This window comes from Talaromyces stipitatus, genomic scaffold (assembly GCF_000003125.1).
Source record: "Talaromyces stipitatus ATCC 10500 scf_1105507295549 genomic scaffold, whole genome shotgun sequence".
Taxonomy (NCBI): domain Eukaryota; kingdom Fungi; phylum Ascomycota; class Eurotiomycetes; order Eurotiales; family Trichocomaceae; genus Talaromyces; species Talaromyces stipitatus.
In genome coordinates this window covers 2,287,534-2,311,219 of record NW_002990117.1, presented here as the reverse complement: position 1 = coordinate 2,311,219, position 23,686 = coordinate 2,287,534, and the positions used below count along the sequence as shown (strand labels likewise).

General features: G+C 43.2%; 9 protein-coding genes and 1 pseudogene across 10 annotated transcripts, besides 6 other annotated features; 4 read left to right on the top strand and 6 right to left on the bottom strand.

Annotated features, from left to right (window-relative positions):
• Window positions 1-261: 261 nt before the first annotated feature.
• Window positions 262-1,128, bottom strand: TSTA_017020 (chitinase, putative; the record flags this gene model as incomplete). The annotated part of the gene is made up of 2 exons (XM_002483816.1): window positions 262-953; window positions 1,098-1,128. 2 exons carry the CDS (start codon window positions 1,126-1,128, stop codon window positions 262-264), a joined length of 723 nt encoding a protein of 240 aa, XP_002483861.1.
• Window positions 1,129-1,203: 75 nt separating this feature from the next.
• On the bottom strand, window positions 1,204-1,530 carry TSTA_017010 (uncharacterized protein; the record flags this gene model as incomplete). The annotated part of the gene is made up of 2 exons (XM_002483815.1): window positions 1,204-1,369; window positions 1,457-1,530. 2 exons carry the CDS (start codon window positions 1,528-1,530, stop codon window positions 1,204-1,206), a joined length of 240 nt encoding a protein of 79 aa, XP_002483860.1.
• A 1,578-nt stretch (window positions 1,531-3,108) lies between these two features.
• On the bottom strand, window positions 3,109-4,390 carry TSTA_017000 (uncharacterized protein; the record flags this gene model as incomplete). Of its 2 annotated transcripts, XM_002483814.1 has the most annotated exons (3): window positions 4,281-4,390; window positions 4,203-4,212; window positions 3,109-4,119 (listed from the first exon to the last, which is right to left on the bottom strand). In XM_002483814.1, exon 3 carries the CDS (start codon window positions 3,997-3,999, stop codon window positions 3,109-3,111), a length of 891 nt encoding a protein of 296 aa, XP_002483859.1. In that variant the 5' UTR covers window positions 4,000-4,119; window positions 4,203-4,212; window positions 4,281-4,390. The 2 variants fall into 2 exon arrangements, with proteins under 2 accessions (XP_002483859.1, XP_002483858.1); XM_002483813.1 differs by having other exon boundaries at window positions 4,203-4,390.
• Window positions 4,391-4,894: 504 nt separating this feature from the next.
• Window positions 4,895-4,915: a sequence feature (AT_rich).
• Window positions 4,916-4,961: 46 nt separating this feature from the next.
• Window positions 4,962-5,876: a mobile genetic element.
• A 2,019-nt stretch (window positions 5,877-7,895) lies between these two features.
• On the top strand, window positions 7,896-8,878 carry TSTA_016990 (uncharacterized protein; the record flags this gene model as incomplete). The annotated part of the gene is made up of 2 exons (XM_002483812.1): window positions 7,896-8,698; window positions 8,851-8,878. 2 exons carry the CDS (start codon window positions 7,896-7,898, stop codon window positions 8,876-8,878), a joined length of 831 nt encoding a protein of 276 aa, XP_002483857.1.
• Window positions 8,879-9,560: 682 nt separating this feature from the next.
• Window positions 9,561-9,580: a microsatellite.
• A 341-nt stretch (window positions 9,581-9,921) lies between these two features.
• TSTA_016980 (uncharacterized protein) lies at window positions 9,922-10,738 on the bottom strand (the record flags this gene model as incomplete). The annotated part of the gene is made up of 3 exons (XM_002483811.1): window positions 9,922-10,071; window positions 10,107-10,613; window positions 10,667-10,738. The coding sequence occupies 3 exons, from the start codon at window positions 10,736-10,738 to the stop codon at window positions 9,922-9,924; spliced, it is 729 nt and encodes a 242-aa protein (XP_002483856.1).
• Window positions 10,122-10,487: a mobile genetic element.
• Window positions 10,718-11,347: a mobile genetic element.
• On the top strand, window positions 11,187-12,129 carry TSTA_016970 (uncharacterized protein; the record flags this gene model as incomplete). Its single annotated transcript, XM_002483810.1, has 4 exons — window positions 11,187-11,237; window positions 11,448-11,494; window positions 11,537-11,718; window positions 11,936-12,129. The coding sequence occupies 4 exons, from the start codon at window positions 11,187-11,189 to the stop codon at window positions 12,127-12,129; spliced, it is 474 nt and encodes a 157-aa protein (XP_002483855.1).
• Window positions 11,433-11,771: a mobile genetic element.
• A 2,456-nt stretch (window positions 12,130-14,585) lies between the features above and the next one.
• TSTA_016960 lies at window positions 14,586-15,272 on the top strand (annotated as a pseudogene).
• A 486-nt stretch (window positions 15,273-15,758) lies between these two features.
• On the bottom strand, window positions 15,759-17,686 carry TSTA_016950 (cytochrome P450, putative; the record flags this gene model as incomplete). Its single annotated transcript, XM_002483809.1, has 4 exons — window positions 15,759-15,979; window positions 16,089-16,549; window positions 16,615-17,379; window positions 17,478-17,686. The coding sequence occupies 4 exons, from the start codon at window positions 17,684-17,686 to the stop codon at window positions 15,759-15,761; spliced, it is 1,656 nt and encodes a 551-aa protein (XP_002483854.1).
• Window positions 17,687-18,485: 799 nt separating this feature from the next.
• TSTA_016940 (cytochrome P450, putative) lies at window positions 18,486-20,522 on the bottom strand (the record flags this gene model as incomplete). Its single annotated transcript, XM_002483808.1, has 5 exons — window positions 18,486-18,648; window positions 18,758-18,933; window positions 18,990-19,292; window positions 19,563-20,366; window positions 20,439-20,522. 5 exons carry the CDS (start codon window positions 20,520-20,522, stop codon window positions 18,486-18,488), a joined length of 1,530 nt encoding a protein of 509 aa, XP_002483853.1.
• Window positions 20,523-21,542: 1,020 nt separating this feature from the next.
• TSTA_016930 (cytochrome P450, putative) lies at window positions 21,543-23,570 on the top strand (the record flags this gene model as incomplete). Its single annotated transcript, XM_002483807.1, has 5 exons — window positions 21,543-21,623; window positions 21,687-22,514; window positions 22,570-22,884; window positions 22,948-23,114; window positions 23,195-23,570. The coding sequence occupies 5 exons, from the start codon at window positions 21,543-21,545 to the stop codon at window positions 23,349-23,351; spliced, it is 1,548 nt and encodes a 515-aa protein (XP_002483852.1). The 3' UTR covers window positions 23,352-23,570.
• Between the last annotated feature and the right edge of the window lie 116 nt (window positions 23,571-23,686).

Below are 23,686 nucleotides of genomic sequence, written 5' to 3'. Positions count from 1 at the left end.
ATGACTGTGAATGAAAGAAGGGTTTCAACTGCCCTAAGACTCCCAAGGTCATGGAACCCGGGCTATAGGAGTATTTTAGTTTTAGATATATCAGTTGTAATTATAGTAAATAGCACAATGTATACCGGGAGCACACTCTTTGGAATCTAGATTAAGTATTTGAAGGGCCAAGAGCGAACCTATACGGGGAAATTAAAGATTGATCATAGTGAAAATAGATATTTTGAGCAGACGACAAGTTCTCACTCGATATTGCGCTTCTTACGGTGCGGCTGCAACACCAGAGTTGATCGCCTTAGGCTCGCTCCAATCAAGACTATCTTCACCCAAGCTCCATGCCATGGCACCTCCCAAACCTGTCGCGGCAATAATATCGGCAAATTTTTGAGTGATCAAATCTGGAGTGTCCCAAGTCCAAAATAGCTGCGCATCACTGTCCCAATAATACTGTCTACCAGCGTCTTCATCGGTTATACCGTTAGCTTTGGCTCTGCTCCATGACGATGTAATGGAGAAGCTTGAAACCTCAGGACTAGTCTCGAAGGTCACCGCACCAGACTTGCCGGTGTCTTGACCATTAGCATCCTCAAGTTCCACCATAGCGCAGCCGACTGGGTTAGTAGCACAATCAGAGGATGGGTCGGTAGTGAAGTATTTGGCATAAAATGCAATACCTAGGTTTCCCTTTGTTGCGTTCATGCCAATGTCAAGATAGTTATTGACTGTTTCCAATAAGTCTTTAATGCTTGTATGATGTTTGGTAACGTTGTCACGTCGATTCATCAAATCATAGCTCATGATATTGACCATGTCGACGGCGCCGAAAACCGTAGGGCCATTTTCAGCAGTGTATCCAATCATATCGCGCTTGAGTCCTGGAGTTGCGATCGAGAGAATCTTGTCGTCACCAATGGCATCACGGATAGCTCGAACCAGGAGAGGGAAAGTATTCACTTCAGCGGCACGTTGCTAGTTTGGAACTGTTTTGTAGTCTGCTCCGTTGCCTCCAGGATATTCCCAGTCAAGGTCTGTGTGAAGCGAGGAAGGAGACTGTCAGCCATCGTCTTAAATATAATTGATAGATAATATATGCTTACCAACGCCGTCAAGGCCGGTTGACTCTAGCATGGCCGCGACGTTTTTCGCATAAGTAGATCGTGAGGTCTCACTAACAGCGGCTGTCGAGAAGCCAGCATTGTCACCCTAGCCTCCGATAGCAACCATAATCTTTGTTGTGCTGGGGAAACGAGCTCTAAAGGTATTAATTGACTCAAACGGTGTAAATGTGCTTCCGCTGTTGAAATTTTCCGATGGTGCGAATGCCATGATGGCATATGTCACCGATGACACAAGATCACTTGATGGTAGGCTGGAAATGTGCCATCTTTGTAATACATACTTGTTAGAGCAGGAGATTCTAACACACATAATAAGGATGGTTATAGGTTCGACTTACTGGTCAACATACATGACGTTCCTCAGTGCAGCCGCATGAGCGGCGAGGAAGCCAGTGAGAGCGAGATACTTCATGATGGTAGACTGTGCAGGATAATTTATCACTTTTTTGAAGTAGTGCACGAGATGGTGGCAGCCCTTGATTTTGAGTCGTGAAAGCGATTTTTGGAAAGGAAGGAGTAACTGCTCTGGAAGAAATATTTGAGAAATGAGCCCCTGTAGCTTGTATGTTGGAATGTTTTGTAAACATGCTCCAGATCATCTTGCCAAACATAGTGGCAGTAACATTGACATCATGTCACCAAGGATGACAGTACCAATTTTGATATAAGTAGTAGTGGAAATTCGGGGACCGTTCCAAGCGAAAAAATGGCTCTAACGAGGCCTGGGAACCTTGCATCTTGATTTATACGCGTACCCTGGTATGGGCGCCTTGCTGGTAAATCCCGACATTGACTGTCTACGTTGGCCTTGGGTTTGATTAAAATTTGAAGATCACGTAGGGAATGTAAGATCTCCATTATTCAGTAGTAGCCCCATAAATCATTAATAAATTGATTGGGGCTCATTATGACCATCTTGCAACTGGCGCGCTTGGCAAGGTCCAATAATGAGACTTTGCGATACAACATTTCTAGATCATGAAACACGGCGTTTCGCCGGTTCTTACTTGATATTGAATGAGCTAACTAATGAAAGATCCATTAGAAACTGTTTAGCGGGTCAGTTATAACTAAGCGCTTGTAATCTAAAAAAGGACCTCCTGGCCAACTACTGCGTTCTGAGTTGGCTATGTAGTTACATTCCTGGCAGTATCTCCCAGCCAACCCATTTTCGTTGCTTTGGACAGAAGCCCTAATCGGAAAGGTACGTACCATCAAGTGCTCCCTACCAACCTGAAAACCCAGAATCAGCGTGTGTGCACGCGATGAGACGTTATCCCAGAACTCACACACTGAACAGTCGAATCGCTTAGCTCAATGGCGCATAAAACAACGGCTAGAGTAATAATACAGTGACCGAGTCACGTAGCTACATGAGTTTTAATAATGACTCCAGTTATAAGAATCAAAATAGCCTTCGACGCAGGAGTAGAGAGCCAGTTGCCAACTTGTAAGCAGACTTTTTGTAGATATTTCGGCACGATGATGAGGTCTAGTTGATGTTGGCTGTACGAGTATTGAGCTGATACAAGATCAGTAGCTGTTGCTTTGTGGGCCCTTTTGCTTTGAATATCAAATGTCGCGAGTGCATTGGGTTAGAAAACACGTCTATACTCAGTTTTGACGTCCACAGGCGAACTGATGTTTCATCTCCCTGATATGAAGGCCAATGGCTCATAGTGGTTCTCCTTGAGGTTCTTTCCAGTAAGACGAAATGGTTGGTATATATTTACCAGCCATAGGTACTTGTTCAGCTGTATAAGCCGTCATTCCGGTTCAATGGGTTTCTCAAGACGAAATATTGATAAATTGACAATGCAGTCGTCCTAAATGTACGACTTGAGGTGATGGGAGGTGAGACGCATATACATGCGAAATTTTTGCGTAGAAAGCCAACAACAATCCGCTCCTGCGATTTGATGAGAAGCTGCTACCAGAGGCGATTTTTATCATCCTTTGGCTCAATATGCTGCAATAAGGTCTATCTACGTCAATTATCGAGGATTCGGTGCACTGCAGAAACGAGATATGCCCCACACTTTGCGAACCACCATTTGTCTTTCACTTGTAGCATACAAATCCCGTAATGACCTAGGATCATGAGAGCCATAGTATCCTTAGATTCCACAAGTTCGATATAACGACGATTGACGAGAGTCAGCCACATGAAGACCATCGCTGGATGTTCACGATTCAGATTGACAGCATTGAGAGTACAACTGAGGATCCTAATGGCCTGCTGATATTCGGTCTTGTTTTCCGTTTTCTCTTTAGTCTCGGGAAGTGAGGCAACTAAGTGCTCTACATTTCGCACTGTTCGATGCAAACCATCTGGAAGTGGCGGTGGATGGTCCCATGCGCAATAATCGCGCAACAAATAGGACTTCTTGATTTCACACTTTTCTTCGCCTTCTCTCCTTACGGCTAGAATTCCCTTGGCCAATTCGGAGAGTGCTACAATGTGTTGCGAGAGACATGAAGAGTCCGATAGCGTCATCAGTGCGTAAAGAAAGACAAGCATGGCGGTTGCATACATGGCATCAAAATTGTTTATTGTGACACCAGTAACATGAGGCGTGAGAAGGGACAACGCTGTAACATGATGGTTAGTCGCCAGCGCCGCGTAGAATCTAATATCAGCAAGATTCTCGGGGTTTGCTGTCTGCGACAAGTGAAGAGCCGATATGGCCAGAATACTGTGCATCAAGTGTGGATAATCGTAACTATCTCTGGGAACATGATGAGACCAGACTTCCTGGAAATCGCTTCGATCTGACAACGTGAGACTGACGCTAGATGAGAAATGATGCAACAAAATCTGTTCGAGATTCGGTAAACTGGTGAATAGAGGAGCTGATAAATGGCCTTCGGACGAGTACATAGCATTTCGACGGTATGCATGTGAGAGTCGATTATGGGATAGGTTTGGTGCATCTTCCGTGTATCGACATCGTTCCTTTCTTCGTGAGCAATGACTGCACACAGGTCTCTGAAAGTCGCACTATTGACCTCATATCAGGCTCATCTTCCGTATCACATATGTATTGCTTTCTGCGGTTTCGAATGGCTAGCTGCTATGCGTACCTTTACTTTCCTAGACTTGCATGTCAGACAACCGTGGCGAGATTTGAGATGTTGGCGCCTGGAAGGCATGATGCTAACTAGGAAAGAGGTATATAATATTGCAGCACACCCAAAGAGATAGCTGGCTCGGAATCATTGTAATTTGCGCGTGACGGGATGCGAAAGGAGAAGTAGTTGACTGTCGTCTGCAGTAGTGATTCTGCTGGTAACGTCGGACCTTCGACGATTTTCCCCACGGCTAAACCATACGCGCTAGTCTTAATGTGGTAAGGTTTACGAACTCAAATTTTCATTGGCCTAGAGATAGTGGACCTCCTTAACTGTCCATCATTGGTTAGGGATGTTGAAATACGTTACAGCCAAGGGGCTTACATGTATTACAAGATTACCGCGATTTTGGGGCTTGTAAATTGTAATACAATCACGTGATTTTTTAAAGGCGGTCAGAACCATCCCAGCCAATCAGATCCCTAGATTAGCGGGTTTTTGGCAAAATAACCCAAGCAGTGGAACTCAACACCATTCCACATCAAAATATATATGTCGAAAGCTACATCTCAACTCCTTGTATATAAATTTTTTTATATTGCTCTCCGATCCCACCAAAATGACAGAAGATCTACCGGAAATTAAAGCAGAGCATAGAGCTAAGGTCTTTGAAGAAATACCGAGTCAAAAAATAGTAGGTTTACATATAAATTTTATATAATATTGTTGATAAAAACTATGTGCTGATTTCCTGATTTTTAGTCCGGTCAAGTAAGATGTCGCGGTTGCAGCGCGACATCCGCTAAAAATACATCGCGTCAAACGCAGCATATTTGGAAGTGTCAAAGAGCTCTTCAAATTCTTGGATTCGCAGCTCTAAAAGGCTTGCAAACTACAATCAACATTAAAAGCACACTAAAAATGGGGATTGATCGTGCGCTTGCCAGGGCAATATTTGTTGGCGGTCGTCCTTTTACTTTATTTGAATTGGAAGAGATGAGAGATCTATTCCAAGCTTTGAATTCTTATTATAATCCTTCTAGTTAATAAAAGCTCACTGACAATTTATTGCCTATAGAATATAACCTCCTTCATGACGAGATGATTGAGAAGCTTCGCACAATTCCACACCTTAATATAGCAGTTGATGAAACAATAACTATTAGTGATCATCGTGTCATTGTCATGATAGTTATGTCAAATATAAAATCTTAGTTTTTACATCTTTAGGATATGAAGGACAGCAAGCTTGATGCTATAACAATTGTCGACTAGATTTATCAAAAGCTGAAACAGCTCTTGATAGATTTATTAAAAATTACACTAGATTGGAAGCAAATAAATTCAATATCAACAGACACTTATGCTACAATGTTATCAGTTTGGGAGATCTTGAGATCAAAAGCTGAGCTAGAACATGCCTTTATGATTCCTTGTGATTCGCATGGCATCCAGCTGATTATTAAAGATCTTTTACAGACTTCAAACAACTCAATATCTTCCTTTTTTAAGAAGGCTTCGAGGATTGTTAGCTTTTTCCATGGATCTGTACTTGAATATGCTAAATTATAAGCAATTCAAATAAAGATTTATTAGAAAAAGAAGGCTCTTATCGCTTCAGTTATGACATGATGGGGAACTTAATATAATCTTTTAGCCTCCATATATGATTCTGAAGAAGCAATTAAAAAGTGGGCTCAATAAACTCCTTTAAATGCTAAAGATAGCACTATTGTGATTGTTGGTGATATTCTTGATGTAACATTTTGGCATAATCTTTCTGATTTATGCAAAATCTTGCTGCCACTACATATTTCACAAAAGAAATCTGAGGCTTTTAACACATCTATTATTGATGTAGCAAGCCGATAGATTAGCTTACATGATGATCTTCAAGGGATCTCAAAATTTACTTCATTTTCAGTAGATATGGAGGCCTATCTCAACGGCAATGGCTGGAAAAATCGAATCAAGCGATAGCTTACACCTCTCCATTGGATCGCTTATTATTTGAATCCAGCTTACAGAAACAAGCATATATCAGCTTTAAATTTACGGTCGATTGAGTCAACTTTACAATTACAAAAAGACGAAGCAACTGGTAAAACTGCATGGTATGAATTTATCAAATATATTAAAGGATTAGATCGCTTTTATAATGCCTTATTTCCTATTGAAAAGCCAGGTTCTTACTGGCTTGAAGCTTCATTTGTAGCTCCAATACTTTCTGCCTACGTCTCTCATCTTATTCATATAGTTGCTAATTTAGCAGCTGCAGAACGAGCATTCTCAAGGCTAAAGCTTCAATTTACAACTCTACGGAATTGGCTTGATATGAAAAAATTGGAGATGCTCTTATATATCTAAATCAACTCATCCCAGATGCGAGTTAAAGAAAGAAAAGATCTATCGACTGAGAAGCTTCTCTTGGAGGAATCAATTGAGTAAGAGCGCCTGCTTCAGCTTGAATCCTTTAACCAATATATCAATTCTCTTGAATCTGTTAAGACCTTTGCTTCAGAGCCTACTTCTAGTATAAAATGTACAGCAGAAGAAGCTGCTTTGCCATATTACTTTCCGGAAGAAATTGGGGAAGGATTGGGGGGAGAGGGATTAGCTTTTCAGGGGATTGTTACTGCTTTTTCAAGTGTTTTTAATTTGCCCTAATCAACAAACCTTGGTTTTTTTTTCTTTAAATATGTAAAATACTGTAATCATAGCCTTTCCTAGTAATTTTTATGTAGAAAAATGCTCATAATATTTCTAATTTGCAACTGTAAAATCCGTATTACAGAAATCTAATTTACCGTAACGGCCCATGAATTTCATGTAATACAGGCCTGTGAAAAGTGGGTCCCGGCATCCCTAGCAAACCTTGTTTAGATAGCCAGCTATTTACAGCAAGCTAATCAAGGTGAGATTCAGCTCTGATGGAAACGGAGAAACCCCATACTACAGTTGGGGGTGAAGTTTTTACCTGGCCTTTTTGGCCCCCTCTTTCTATTCTATCCCAAGGCACTACCCAATCAGGCCAAGCGGGCCTTAATTACTAGACTTCCAATAATACGCACCATGTCAGTGCTGACGGAGGCACAAAGATCCTCCAGCTCCTTAGCATCTTAGCATCTAGGGATATATTGATACCGCTATGGTTGAAACCTCTTTACGTTACTTCTAGTCGAATCGGAGAAAAATAGGTAATTTATATGCTATATGATAGTCAAGCCCAGCTCACAAGCTTTGGATCAGCATGTATACCAGACGATTATCGATCAATTTCATACTTTATCTTTTGTCTTTGGGTTGTAAAGTCCCTCGTGGAATGATCTAGGACCAATGTCGAACTATATTCCTTCAACAGAACCAACTTTATCTACTTCCAAGAGAACAGCATGCGACCGCTGTCGAGGTCAAAAATTGCGATGTCCCCCTCGAACAAATGTATCGGATCCCTGCAGTCGCTGTGTTCGTCAAGGTGCCCAGTGCACCACAAGTTATTATAGATCAATGGGTCAGCCTAAGTCTCGCGCTGGAACGCAGTCAGGTTCGCAGCCTCTACTGATGCCTAGAACAACAAATCCATCAACCGCCGCTCTATCGGAAAGCCCTACAGCAACCGCTTTGCACGATGTCAATATGGCGCTAAGCCAGTCAGACGTCTCTGTGACTGATAACTACTCTCTGTCATTATCCGTCACCGACAAGATGTTTCTCGACTCTATTTTGCACGAAGACTTGGGCAGCCAACATGAAATTGCTTACAGCGACTTCAACCCCCAGATTTTTGACTCCGCTTACGACAGCGGCACCCTTCCTCTGGAGAATTTCAACAAGGGCACATTGCACCTAGACCACCGATTGTCGCCACAACTTGTAGAATCTGGCCACCGGGTATCCGAATTCAATCTCAAGTTAGCTAGACGCCTCCAGCAATGCCAATCATTCTTCAGACGGAACGACGGCGGCTCCAAAGCGGCCAATGCAACAGGGTCTGAACCGTCAATGTTGGATAAGGATGACATCAGGAACCCGGAAACAAACCTGTTTGGGCACACTCTGAGCGATACTTCAGAATTCTTTGCGATTGTACGGGCTTACACATCGGATGAATGTAAGAAGTTCTCTGAAACGGGAACCAGGAATAAGGGCTGTCACGGTATCAAAAATAACATTGGCACCAGCTCTGGTTCTCGACCCGGCCTGATTCTCACTCTCAATCTCATTTCCGCATACTTGCAATTAGTACAGATATATGAAGAGCTTTTCTCGTGTCTGAGCAGAAAGCTTTTCAGTGGTCACAATGGAGATGTCTTTGATCTGCAGATATTTCCTCAATTACAGCTTGCCGGGTTCTCAGTCCAGCAGGGAAATCTGCAAATAAAAATCTTCATTCAAGCAACCATTCACCAGTTTGAGATGATCGAAAAAGCTCTTGGATTACCTCCCGACCTCCGCGTCACCGACAAACAGGACGCATACGTAGGACTCTTGGAGGACGAAACCGCTAAGTGCATTTTAGACGCAATAAGTTGTGGCAACTTATACTCGCAAGCCTCGGGAGGACCTGATGGACTCCGGGCTTTGGTCTCTTTACGAAACCACCTGAAGCGAATTTGGACAATATCGGAAGTTTAACTTGAACAAGCCATTTTTAGCATAGTGAATTCAAATGCCCTGAGGCCTTCTGAACTCCTTTATCGTGCAGTTCGTCGGTCTATCGGGAGGTGCTTCAAATTTCATATTCCAATTATATCACGGGATTCTGTTGGATTGTTTGACTCACAATCCGATATATTCTACAGGAATGTAATATTCTTGATAACAAAAAAGATAGAATCTTGTCTATTTTCAATATTCGTAGATTCTACTGTTCATTTTCAATCTGCCCTCTCTGCCCAACTTCTGCTGTTCCTAATATGGGCCGTTGTCCTCTATATTGAAGAATCGAAGCCCCTCTCTGAAAGATGTGTTTCACCCTGATTGGTGAGCCAGTTGGCAATCGGGGGGTATATCGACATTTACACCTCAGAGTAACTGACATAATCCAACAAATTCCCCGCCAGAGTTGTAGACATCGGCTTCCACATTAGGCTAGCGCCATATAGCCGAGGGTTGGGGATATTAACCCTCGTGCTGGCTTCCCTCTTTAGGTCCCTCGTGGAAAGTCACCTTTTCGTGGTGAGGGACGTCAGTAAGACTTTAGAGCTGTTGACGATACGATATCGGCATCATCTAATTCCAGGTGTGCCGATACGATACCGTCAAAATCATCACCGATGCTCAAAGTGGCCTGTGTGAATTACTGTGGCTCACCTAGCCATAAGTCTTATTAATAATCAGGACTCTGTTAATAACCTTTGTCTTTGAGGAGTGTGTGTGTGTGTGTGTGTTTCTATTTAACGGCCGTGGTTCGTGACTCGCACGCTTCCTACCGATCCCTACTGGGACATAGGCCGCCGAGGGGTAAACCTCGGGCTTCAAGATCTACCAGATTTATATACAGATAAGAGACTCTTTGGTGCGTTTCTATAGCTGCCGTGATCTTATAGGAAGATCCACTTCTAAGTGGGCTCTAGGTATTTGCCAGCTGCAATGGTCCACCTACACTCCATAACCCTGTTATTCCACCGCCTCTGTAACTGAACAGTAAATTTTGCAAAGGGAGAAAGAAGAAGAGAAGAGAATTAGAGAAAGAGATATGGAATAGAAAGGAAAAGTAGGGCTGTCTTAGCTAGGTGCTAAGGGGAGGTTGGCGAGGGCAGATGTCCTCAAAGAAATGTGTCTCTGCTAGCCATGTGGCCAGCCTTTGTGCTCCTTTCGCAGTGCCTAGAAGAAACGAGATGACCTCAGAGGGGGGCCTAGGAGGACGAGAGGCTCGTCGCTTAGCTAATAGTAGAAGAAGAAGTGCAGAGGTACTTTTCGTGCTCTGCATCGGCAGATAAGATGAGCATTATTATGGTTGAATCGTTTATGGTAGTCCGCGAAGTCTCCATGTCCAGTTCGGGCCGCGATAATATGGCCGAGGTCTAGTCGATTGAGTTGGAGCTCTCCTGGGTGCTTGGGAGATGTGGTGATTCCTAGGTCTTGGTACGTTTGCGGTGCCACGCTCTGCCATAGTGTCTGAGCAGCAGTAAGGGCTCGAGCCTTGGCATACCTCTTTAGCGAGGCATATGAGGATTTGTGTGGAGGAGAAGAGGTTGAGGCGGCGCCTTGTTTGGCAGCGAGGTCAGCCGCCTCATTTTCGGGGATTTTTGCGTGTCCAGGGACCCATCGTATTTGGATAGAGCTGCTTTTGGTGTAAGGAAGCCTTTCGCGGAGTGGCCAGGCGGCTACAAGTGTGCAGAAGGATTCAAAGACTTCTTGAGAAGATCCTGTGGAGGGAGATGGAAGACGCGTAGCAACTTCTAGATTGTTAAGGCAGATCTATAGATTTGTAGCAAATTGAGCTATTAGGAATGCTAAAGCTACTTAGGCACCGACTTGGGGGAGAAAGAAGTCTGACACTTCTTTATCACGACTTGGATAGCTATGTCCGCTGCTTGGCCCATGTCCTCAATCTCATTGTGAAAGATATCCTCCGTGCCTTGGAGTCGAGTAGCCTGATTACTAATTAGTCAGCTATAGGAAGACTCAGGATCCTCGCTCTATGGATTAATCGAAATCCTCAACGCTGACAGAAATGGAAAGAAATTTGCAAATTGAATGATCTTCCAGACAAATTCATTAAATATGATATTGCTACCTGATAGAATTCAACATTTCGAATGATTAATAATGGCTTGAAATCGAAACAACAAATAAATAAGTTTCTTGAACTTCAGAAGGAACTTCCACCCTTTACTGTCGACGATTGGTCCCAGCTTGAGCAGATTCACCAAGTTCCTGAAAAATTCAATGAGTTCACATCATTTATTTCAAAATGAAATCCATAAATTAGCCCTGCCGTCCCTATTTACTACAAACTACATGAACTACTTGATGATGCAAGTCAACGCAATGGTGACTTTTCAACACAAGATTAAGATATTGCAACTGCAGTGGAAGAGGGTATGATAAAGTATGAAAAATACTACTCTTTTATAGACGACTGTGATACATAATACATTGCTCTTATATTAAATCCTAGAGTCAAAGGCAAATTAATTTTGCGAGAATTGTAAGAAGGCAATGCAGGCACTATGATTTTAGAGACTATCCGCACTAACCTCCATCAGAGATACATGTAGCGACATTGAGCATTATTCAACCATGCTACAGCAATCTCTAGGAGAGTTGAGTGATGTAGAATCAAGAATGCTGAAGGAGTTGCGGCCATGAGATCAATCTCTAGTTTCTAATATTGACAGGTACTTCGAAACTCCCCCAGTCGGTGTTATAGATACCACGGGCAATAATTGGCTATGTAATTGGTGGCGGATACGCAAGGATGAGTATCGGCAGATGGCAGCAGTAGCCAGGAATTACCTGGCAATACCTGCCTCTGAAGTTGCTGTTAAGAAGCTATTTAGCGCAGCAAGGGATGTCTTAGGTATCTAAAGGCATTCGCTGAAGGGAGATACTATAAGAATGCTGATGTTGATTCATGGTGGGTTTAAACGGTAGTTGTTAAGAGCAGCGTGGGTACTTCAGCATATTGCACTCCATACAGATAATCTTCGTTTCAGCCTGCTGTACATAATGTGCATGTATAGGTATAGTAATCTGCAAACATTTTAACGTTGCATGTAATGAGCTGACCTCATGAGCATATTCGGGCGAAGCCCTCACGGATATTGACAACAGCACGCTTCTCCGAATCCCAGTAAACCCGAACATGAAGCTATTCCCGGATCACGAGCAGACACCCGATATCCGTTGGAACCGGAGCTCGAGAGAGAAGTCCGTATCACAACCGGACACTCAACATCCGTTAAACCCGGAATTCCGGAATTCTTCCTGATTCCCCTTACCCATATAAGATTGTATGCGCGTGAGGAACTTGTTGTTTTCTTTCTCTTTCCTTTTCTCAGGTTACTTTTTCCATTCAAGCATGCCCTTATAGTGAGCATTAGGCGGAACTAGCCCGTAACACTAGGTTCGATAAGAGGTGCAGAAGAGAGATATCTAATTGCACTATATACATACAAAAGATATAATAATTAACAGCTTTACCAAGGCACTTAGCAAGTAGGAATGTGGCGATGCCAAACTGCTTGAATTGAATGCTATCTAGCTACCATGAGTTGCTTGTCTACAAGCAATATTGAGTATAGAGAGAGAAAGAGAAGAATAAACAACAAGCCCCCTTCGCTACGTCCCTAAATATCCCCTTGTGTGTGCGCTTGCCCAATCTGGCTCCGACGTCTGATGTCGTACGTCTTTCCAATCCGGCCGGGATAGGGTTCGGAGCCGTGTAGCCCTAACTGTAGACCAAGGGCAAAGCGCTGGGCTGAGCCGTAGCGGAGCTGTAAGGGAGGTTGTAAAGAGCGTGACTATGAGGCGCGATCCGTAGCCATTACGATGGACATACGTTAATGGAACGTAGAACGTAGGGTCTGATTGATGAAGTAGCTATTCGCTACTTCTCTACGTCTAGGAATCGTCTACATACATATGCGCATTGTGCCTGGTTCGCTTGATGACTAAGCAGCTGTCCTTGGCGGCACGTGACGATTCCGTCTTTGTTAATGTGCTAGTTGTTGTTATTGGTTATCTAAGCTAACTACAGCTGCGCTGACCCCTTTACGGAGATCACATGATTCTCGGATCATAGTTGATCCGCGCCGGAGGGAGATCCACGGGTGTAGCACGCTGACAGTCTTGTTGGATATTTGATACGCTAATCCCAATCCGGACGTACTTACTAATCTTTGAATCCTCGGAAAAGCAACATATCCGCGAGAATACATTTTGGAGTCAGGATTGTTATTTATTCCGTAAATCCGTGATATTTCGCCACTACGTTTTGTATATAAAGAGGATCAGGATGTGTATCTAGAGGAGATTTTAGAGAGTGTGCAAATCAGAGTCAATTATTCCTCACCCAAATTGTACGCTCCTATCAGAGTCTAACCCCGTTCGGACTAGTACCAAAAGATTCCAATACGTCTGTGAAGCTATTCCCATCTCTCTCTGCCTTACAGGAGCAGAGGCGTCATATTGGCAGCCGTCATATTGGCAACCGTAATGGAGCGGAGCCGTCACAGGAACACTAAAACTTTATTAATCAAATCAGAGTAGAAAATATTGACCGCTATCTCGCTCCCCAATAAAAGGATATGGAGAACCCGGATATCGAGGAACTGCTTTCGCTTAATGACATGTCGGATGATGTATGAAGCTATCTCTAGCTTTGAAAGCAGTGCTTTCTTCAGCTGAGAGGGTGTGTCAGTGTTGGTTTACCTTCGTTAGATCGCAAGATCTAAGAAGGACAGCTAATCCAACAAGCTGAGTGAGCCAGTAATACTGAATTCCTAATATTGCGACTAATCCTAAGAACTACGGGGATGCGGGTGGTGAGATGTAGTTATCCTCCGTACGCTATAGCGCACGGATAAACTATATCCCATTCCCGCGCCGAGATAGGTAAGATTGCTATACCGACAGTCAGATAATCTGAATATCTTAAAAGTCAACCAGTCACCTCAGGGCATGTATTTAGCCATCTATATTTCAGTAAATCAGAAGCTATCTTATCAGGGCTCAATATAGTCTTTAATGTTTACCTCTCATGATAGCTCACAAATTACCCCGCCAATATGTCTATAGAAACCCAGCTTTGGAATCGGATATATTCAGACGGACAGAGAACTCAGCATATACAATCTTGCTAGTAAATCCTTCTTTTACTATCCTTGTAAAACTACCGCACAAACAGATTCTTTATAGCTCAGGATTGGCCGGAGTAAACCCATCAATCCGACAAGTTCTTTGGCATCCTGTTTCCGTGTCTTGTTCGCTGTCTTATTTCTTCCGTTTCGTGCTTCATCTTTGTACATTGAAAGATTCATTATATTGCTTTGTACGGAGGTCACCGCCATGCAGATTAGGAACGTCCGGGATGGCAGGATTGAGCTTATAAGAAGCTCATCCTGCCCACCAGTTCATCCAGGAAATCAGCAGTCCTCTTGTTTCTATCCTAGTTTCTAGCTTTCCAGTAGTTTACAAGTTCTCATCACGTTTAAGAGTCAGATCCTTACATATAAGTAGACATTGGATGGTCCGTATAGCTATGTTACGAACTGAACAGCCCATCGACAGCGTCTCAAGGACGTCCAAATCGGTTTAAGTCACGAATGGGGCTACGACAATACTGGGTTCGGTAACCCAGATAGAATGGATATGTAAATACACAGCTAGATGATTGAAAACACATAAATAATTTTCCCTCTCAGATTCAAGTAATATGCCCCAAATCTCACGGCCTCTACTGGTTCGTTAGAAAACTATATCCTGGACCAAATCAGCAGTAGAACTTGTGACCGGGTCAGCTGTCTCACTAGAAACGATGCTACGGAATGTCGTGTGGTAAAAGGACTTAGGGACAGAGGCCTTGCTATCGATCCCGGTACTTCAGTACATCAAAGCGAACCTCACTCTCCCCGACCTGGACTTAAATTCTGAGTTTATGAGGGCTTGACATGAAACAGTAGGTATAGTCATTTACAATACCTAGGAATTGAACTTTCTCCAAATCTAGATGGCTTTGAAAAGCCTCACCTTCAAGGTGTGCGGCACCTGATAGGCTTTTGCCTAGCTTGCAAGGCAGAGGCACATTTCCACTTCATTTCCTCGATCTTTTCTGTTGGTCTATGGAGCCGGATATCTACCACGTCGGCTCCTGAACAAATTGTGCTTGATTCAAAAAGTGTCTTTAACAAAGATATGCAGAGTGAAAGTTCGTCGCCGAGCATGTCTACGCAAAAGCTACATCATCAACGGGTCTGCCTACCTTTATTCATCGGGTAGGACAATTATGCGGACCTACAAAAGGGTCAGGGAATTGAAATAGAAAGGAGTGGATGCCTTCGCTCATTTCTACTTCCAATTTCCTAGGGTATATTTCAGACACATTGGGTAAAACGGCGGTTGGCTGAACTCCTGTGGTATGTTTCGGTATTTTCAATATCTCTTTGAGTTCCTATTTTCCGTTGCTAGTGTGTACGGTTCACTTATTGTTACATAGGATATGATGGGTAGGAGTACAGGACGAGAAAGTTATATTACTGTTGTAGTCGTTTGTTCTCATCCTTCTGTTAATCGCTTTGGCGAGTATATATCGTAATTTCTGGTTAAATTCGTGTGGAAGAAATCTTGGTCCTACCATGCTTGTGAAACCCATTCAAAGTGACCTATCATATTCTTGATTATTGAAACACCAAGCTTTATATTGCTGAATTTTTAGCTGAAGCTAAGGAATAATGTTAATTTTCGGGCTAAATGTGAATGTTGGATGAAAGGGGTGAATGGCAGGGCATAACCATAACGCCCACTAGAGAAAGAATAAGATAAACCCATAAGCCCGAAATACATTCATGAACAAGTGTCAGATTCTCAACCTCTAAATATCAATCATAGTCAGGAGTGAAATTACCAAAGACGCTTCATTTTGATCTTCATTTCACGGTCCGGTGGCATAGAGCCCGCTCCACAATACTGTTGGTTATTCTGCGCCGGCCGATCAGAAGGAGAACCGTCGAAGTTCACCCACTCCACGAATTCAATGTCAAATTTGGTTACTAACATTCCTATTGTAGTCAGAATTTCGTGCTTCGCGAAATGTCGCCCGGGACAAATTGGTGGTCCGCCGCCTAGTAAAAGGAAGAGGGGTTAGTATACCATCATGCAAAATCTGCAGTGATAACGGAAAGCGAGAGTCAAAAGGAGAGAAGAAAGAAGGAAAGTAGGATAGACTCGTACCGAAAGGGAAGTAGGAACTCGGCCGCCCAGCCATGGCGAAAACGCGTTTACGCTCAATTTCACCATTCTCTTTCTTATCATCGATGTATTTGATATGGCGTTCGGCCCAGAATTCTGAAGCAGGATTCCCTGTCGAACCCCAAACGCTCTCTTCGTAGTGTGCGGCCATCATGGGCACCTGTAACATGGCCCCTTTCTTGATTTTGTATCCGTCCATTGTGATGGGCTCTTTAGTGTGACGAATGATGTTGAAATTCATATGTAACCGCAGGACTTCGGTGAATATGGACTGTAACAGAGGCAACATAACTAGCTTCTGAAGATCGCACACAGGTTTACCAGTTTCGGGGTCTTTCGAGTATGTTGTAGCTACTTCTTCTTGAACAGCACGTAGTAACGATGAATCCTTGAGGATTTCCAGAAGCATCCACATTGTTGTCGGGATAGTGTTGGAATTTTGTCTGTCAAGAAAATCATAATCAATATGCTGTTGAAGTTGGTCAAAATCAAGCCAGGAAATGCTTACGCGAAGAGGAGGGTTCCAAGGGCACCAGAAATAGAAACATCTGGAAAGCCGCTTTCCTTGAACCACTTTGCGGTCTCGCGACAAATGCGAGCACCGAAATGGGGTTCCCAGCTGGACTCGATGTCAGGTCCATTCCAGTCAAAGTTCTCGATTGCAGCAACCACGTATTTCTCGATCATGGAGAGATACTTGTCTTGTGCTTTATAAGGGCCAGGATTCAACCACTTCGGAAAGCCCAGCGTCAACATGAACACATTATCATCAAATTCCCAGAATGATTCTAGAAAATTTGGATTCAGCTCAAAGACTTTGGGGCCCAACAGAGTGCTCATGGCACATTTGGTCACTTCTCGTCGGCACATTTCGACGATGCCAATAGTGGTCCATTTGTCAGTGGGGTATTTGTTTAGGTCCTGCATGAGCTGATTGCTATATGCCTCAATGATGGGCTTTAAATTCTGCGTACGAGCCAGGTACTCCGTATGTATGTGTTCGTATTTAGCCCAGTATCGCTGGTCCTGTGGCATATCCTCAGTGCCGGGCGCAGGATTGTGACCACGTCCGGACTTATCATTGGCGAACTTCTCTACATCCTTCTTGGGCATCTTGTAAAGAGTGGGCAGAACTCTTTCAACGAAGATGTCCTCACTTCCCACTTTGTTATCTCTACCAAATATGGATTGTATGTTTTTTGTTCCCGAAATGAGATAGACCGGCACTGTTCCAAGATAGAACTTCGCGATGTTGCATTTGCTTAACAGATTCCTATTGGCAAGACAAACGGTCATTAGTTGAGAAACAATCTGATACTGAAACAACCTCAGTGGGGCTAAAATGAATTTGGGGACAGCAGCAGAACTAACATTACACGCTTCATGAATCTTTCATTATTGGTCAAGAACTGAACAGTGTTATATACACCAGGTACTGGGTCTGATAGCTTGGTAGGCTCTCCAAATGAACCCAGAAAAATCCATGCTACAAACGATAGAAGGGTGATGAGCGTCCAGACGGCATTGCGATTGCTGAGCAACTCTAAAGCGTTGTGGTTCACAAGATTTGCAAGCTGCATTGTTTGATTATGAAGGAGATCCATTATCACTGATAAGTTTAAGGCTGACGTTCTGATCTGTGCCTCCATATGTGAGATAAAATGAAGCTGTAACGACGCACGGTACATCACCTAGTCATCTCCCAGTTAAATGGAAAACCAACTGATTGTAAACCAATATATGGACATGTTAATAGATCTGTAGCTACAGAAAGAAATACATTTAAAGTTGCTTTGCATTTCATCTAGCTGAAGGTCTTGCAATGCGTGATCTCAGCCCAATAGCAATTGCTCAGATGGTAAAGAAAAATCAAGCTCCCTCCGATTGGTGCATGGACTCCGACTGCATTACTCCCGAATGCGCTTTCCGAGCCCGAATTCTTAGGTCAATTTTTCTAATCGTCAAATAAAGGCATTCAAATGACTCTGGGGCCGCTTTGAAATCTGCTTGTTTACTGTCATCAATCTGGCATGGGCTGTTGCTCGATGCCTGAGGTCGAATGCAAATTCTATTCCAGGATGCTGTGCAATGCGATAGTTGTCTGAATCGATCCATAGTGGAGTTATTCAATAGTCTGTTATAAGATAAACACTTGTTTGGTAACTATCTTGAAAATTTACAAATGTATTGATGTTCTTAAAAAAACAAGCTAAGTAAATATCCCGATAGTTTGTTTCTTATGTAATTATTATCCATCGACATTGATAAAGATAATTTGATTCTAGTAATTGTCTAAAAGCTGATCAGGACTCGCAAAGCCTTCATATTATTACCACCACCGTCCTTAAAAAGCAAGCTTTTGTGAGCGACTGTGCCAATTTATTTGTTTCCAACAGGAGTCAGAGTAACATTCAACGGAATTCGATCCCACACATTATAGTTTTTCTGCCTCTCGATCCATCTATGGCTGTCATCTGCAAGTTTCATATCGAAGTTATAGAAGATCTTTGCCAGAATGAGACGCATTTCGGTCATTGCGAGACTAAATTGTGATTTTCATGATTGTATCAGTTAAGTCCACGCTATATAGGGCCAGAAACAGACTTTCACAGTAAAGGAATAGAAGATAGACAGATGTTGCGTGTACTTACTTTTGTCCAATGCAATTTCGTGGCCCAATGCTGAATGCCTGAACTGCATCTAGCAGATCACCGCGCTCTTTGGCCACTTTGGCATCAACCATGAAACGTTCTGGGCGAAAAGACCAAGGATCCACCCAATTATCCTTGCTATGATTTATCGACCAATGTTGAACCTCAACCAAGGTCTAACCATGAGATATTTAGTGTTTGAGCAGAAAAAATACATTGAACATGAACTCACATCAGCTGGAACGTAGTGTCCTGCGATTCTAGCACCTCCCGTAGGCACTTTACGGACCATACCTGAAGTCAAAGGTGGGTACATACGCAGCGATTCATTCAACACAGGAAGCAAGTATGTCAACCTGCTGACTGATTGAATGTTTATTTCCGTATCGCTAGAGAAAGAGGTTCGTATCTCATTCGTCACTTTTTTCAAGACTTCGGGATGCGTAAGCAGGAAATAAGTAGTACCAGACAAACAGGTTGCAGTGGTTTCGGATCCAGCCAATAGTAAGACGGTTGCATTTACACCTAATTTTTCCTGATATATTGTTAGTATCAAGATACGTGATATGCATCTGCAGCAATAGCCTTGGTGTTTTTTTGCGGCCAATAATATGGTGGCAGCCACAAATTTCGAGATAATCATAATTCAACGACTTACTGATAATCTATATATTAGCTACCGTACAGTATCACATTTTGCAAACTTAGATGGACTTACCAAAAGATAGATTCTAAAAAAGGGAACGATGAGAGTTAGCCAGTCAATTCAAGCTTCGGAACACATAATTCTGTAAGAACAACATACCCATTCGTGCCGTCTCTTTGCCAAACCTTCGAACAAGTCGTCGCGACTTTGATCCATACTGAGTCTTGATTTTAGCATACTATCAATATAACCCCGCATCGTCTTCATTGCGAGAAATCCGCCAGCTTTGTGGATTAATTGCACCAGTCCCCTCAGTCCACCGTAGCCAAGAGCTATCATGAACGCATGGAACTTGATAGTCTTCATGATGGTAGCAACCCATGGATGGTAATTGACCGTCTCTAGACAGTGGAATGACTCGCCAAAAATTAAGTCACTTGAGAGGTCAAAAGTTGTCCAGTTATACCATTCAGCCATATTTGACTTTTTCAGACCATTCACGCTTTCTTGTCGCAGTCTATTCACGAGCATGTCAATGTGTTTGAGCATGATCGGCTCCTGCTGCCTCATAGAGCTGTCCGAAAAACCATGAGCAAGTGCGCGTCTCAATCGCTGATGTTCCTCTTGGTCAGCGTTAACGATGGTGGTAATTTGACCTTTGACATTTCGTGTGAACTCGGTAGATTTTGCCATTTCAGTAGCACCGCTTTCATTGCCAATACGATGGTAGTAAATATCCTTCCATGCTTGCCGATCAGTGAAAGAGAGATGATTAGGAGCAATACGCACAACAGGTCCGTAGCGATCATGAAGTCGTTGAGTGTGGAAGGCCTGTTCGCCGCGTGCATGGCGAATCGCCCATGGTACGCGGGAGACACGATGGATGAATGGGCCAGGAAAATAGCATAGAGGGTGGAAGAATATGTTATAGATAATTGTAGCTGCGATATAAAGACATGACACCTTCAAAATTGATTATTATTTGTGGGCAGGTGTCATGCTATAGGAGGCAGGACGATGAATCGTGGGACGTACCGCCGACAGGGAAAGTCCAACGTAGGCCCAGAACTTTATCTTATCTGGCTGGGCGAGCTGCCATAAAGCTATCAGAGTAGTCATTTTTATGTGTTGGATCAAGTGGATGGTAGATCGTTCAATGGACCAACAAACCCAAAGAAGTTGAACTCAGGGCGGACTGTGACTAAATCAGAGAAAAGTGGGAAAAAAGTAATTGACAAGAGATTCATAGTTCTTACTAGTTAGAAAACTGATGTATACGTGAATCTCAAACTCTACACAGAGTCGTGCTCTCGTAATTCAAGGGGCTATTCCCTGTTGACGGTTGTCCAGTAATACTGTCCGAGTGTTCCGCAAAACGTCAATGCAATGAAAATTCGAAGCAACGCTCAATTATCTAAGAAACAAGATTCTAGAAAGTGACTAGAATAACAGAATCTCTTCGGACAGAATCAGCAACAGTTAGGGCGAGAGCAGTAGTACACCACATTGATATGTCGGCCGTGTTCCGAGTCGGATGTGGTAGCCCTTGAGGGTCTTCCGAATCGGTCCCGGCAGCCAGTCGGAAGCTGAGCAATGATCGGATGATCCCTCGCAGCCACCGAATCTATATTCATTCTCGACTAAGCAAAACTACTGTAGAGGTACATTCAATATTGATAGTATTTTTTTAGCCCACTATTATCGGGCAAAAATTGAGGTTACCGTTATGTTTTTTGTCAGCACACGGGTTTTGGTTCCTGTTGTATGTTTGACTGGACTGGGGTCCATTGTGATTTGAGTTTGGATGGTAAAAAGTCTCTATCTAGCTAAGCTTGGCTGCCTATCCACTGATAGCCTGCCCGGTGAACGTAAAACAGCCAATTTGGCTGTTGAATTTGTTTCCCCTCTCTCTTGTTCGGTGTTTGGTCGAGTTGTTAGTAGGGAGTTGTACACATCTAGTGACTGGGCGATTGAACAGTTTCACCTTCGTTGTTGCAACCATTGAGGCCCCTACTTGGTAGTACTACAAGCTACGCTACGTGCAGATATCATTGTATACAAGTTAAGCCTCTGCATTTCTCTTCCTCCTACCAGACCTGGACTTTTGGGTATCCAGCGGTCCAAGATACACAAGAAACCATGGAAGCATTCCTGGATGTAGGAAGGACCTTTGCGTTCAACCTCAGAATGGTGGATGTGATCGCTCTCTCTTCCACCATGGTATGCTAAAACTTGGATTGAATATGTGAAATATACTAAATTTCTTACTGAACTACCGCGCAGATTATTCTTATACCAACTACATGGATGATCTATAATCTCTATTTCCACCCCCTGGCGCGCTTCCCTGGTCCCTTCTGGCACCGGGCTACACGTCTTGCATATGTTATTAAAATGAACAAGGGAACGCTTGCTTTTGATGTGCTCCCAATGCATCAAAAGTATGGTCCCGTTGTGCGAATCGCGCCCAACGAGCTGTCCTTCCAAACCCCACAAGCCTGGAAGGACATTTACGGTCATCGAACCGGTACAGCTGCTGGAGCTGAGGAAATGGATAAGTACCACACATTTTACCGTACCAAGGGAGAAGTTCTCAGCATTAGCTCGGGTGGCCGTGAGTATCATGCGATTCTACGCCGTCAATTATCGCACGGATTCAGTGATCGTGCCATGCGTGAGCAAGAGCCCATCATTGGCGGTTATATCGATTTACTGATCGATAAGCTCCGCGAAAGATGTGTTGATCCGGACGTCAAAGATCCCATAACAGGAAAACCAGCCCCAAAAATGCTGAACATGGTGTCTTGGTATAACTGGACTACGTTTGACGTTATTGGTGATTTGGTCTTTGGCGAGCCTTTTGGATCCCTTGAACGGGGAGAATATGACCCTTGGGTAGCGGCAATTAATGATTCAATCAAGTTTCTTGGTATTATTAATGGAGTCAAACATATGGGTCTTGAATCATTGCTTATTTGGGCCGTGAAGTTGCTCAATACTGGTCGTCGCGAGCACACAGATCGATTGGTCAAGAAGCTCCAAAAACGTATCAATCTTGGCGTTGAGCGATTGGACTTGATAGAGGGCTTGTTACAAAAGAAAGATGAATGGGTAAGAATCTTTGCACGGGAGCTCCGCTTTTCAAATGAGGGCTGATCTTGCATAGAATCTGTCAATTCATCACCTCGAAGCCAATGGAAGTAGCATCCTCATCGCTGGTTCGGAAACGACTGCGACGATGTTGAGTGGTGTTACCTACATGTTGCTTACCCATCCAGAGGCCCTTCGTAAAGTGACTGAAGAAGTGCGCACTACTTTCAAGTCTAGCGAGGAGATTACCTTGACATCGGTAAGCTCTCTTACATATATGCTTGCCTGCTTGAACGAATCACTCCGTGCCTATCCACCTGTTCCATTCGGCATGCCTCGTCAGGTCCCCAAAGGCGGATCTACCATTTCAGGGGAATTCGTCCCAGAAGATGTGAGTCCTTCTAATCCTATTTTTCAATCTCCTTGACGTTGCACTAACTTATCAAAAATCTAGACCGTCGTTGCTGTCTGGCACTGGGCTGCATACCACAATGACAAATTATGGACTGATCCATTCGGTTATCATCCTGAGCGCTACCTTCAGGATCCTAAATTTGCCAACGATGCTTTTGGAATTCACAACCCATTCTCTCATGGGCCAAGAAATTGTATTGGAAGACAGTAAGTTAATGAATGCCTCTGAGCTAAATCTTGAAAAATATGTTTCTGTTTAACGGAATCTAACTTTGTTTCTCTGCTAGTTTGGCATATGCCGAAATGAGACTTGTGCTGGCTCGCCTTCTCTTCAATTTTGAGATGCGTTTGGCCGAGCCCGACTTTGATTGGTTGGATCATAAGTCTTATGTTTTGTGGTCGAAGCCGCCTTTGAACGTATATCTGACTCCTCGTGAGTTTTAAAACCCGTTCTCAAAAGAATATACAGTCTGCTCAAGGAGAATGGATCAAGACGGGAAGCAATGATAAAGTTTCCACCAGGATAAGAGTTTTATGTTCTTATTTCATGACGATAATTGCTTAAATCTTTAAATTTCTGGGAGTATGAGTGTACGATGCTTGCTGCTCCAATATATCTGGCAACTAGATATATCAATCTACAAGTTTTACAATCTCTCGGGCAATATTAGATCTAACTGAAAGATTACGACTGAGTTGACTTATCAACCGAAAATAACACATCAAGAACCGTGAGTTTTAAATAGGTGAATTCACAAAAACCTTTTACGAGGGTCTCA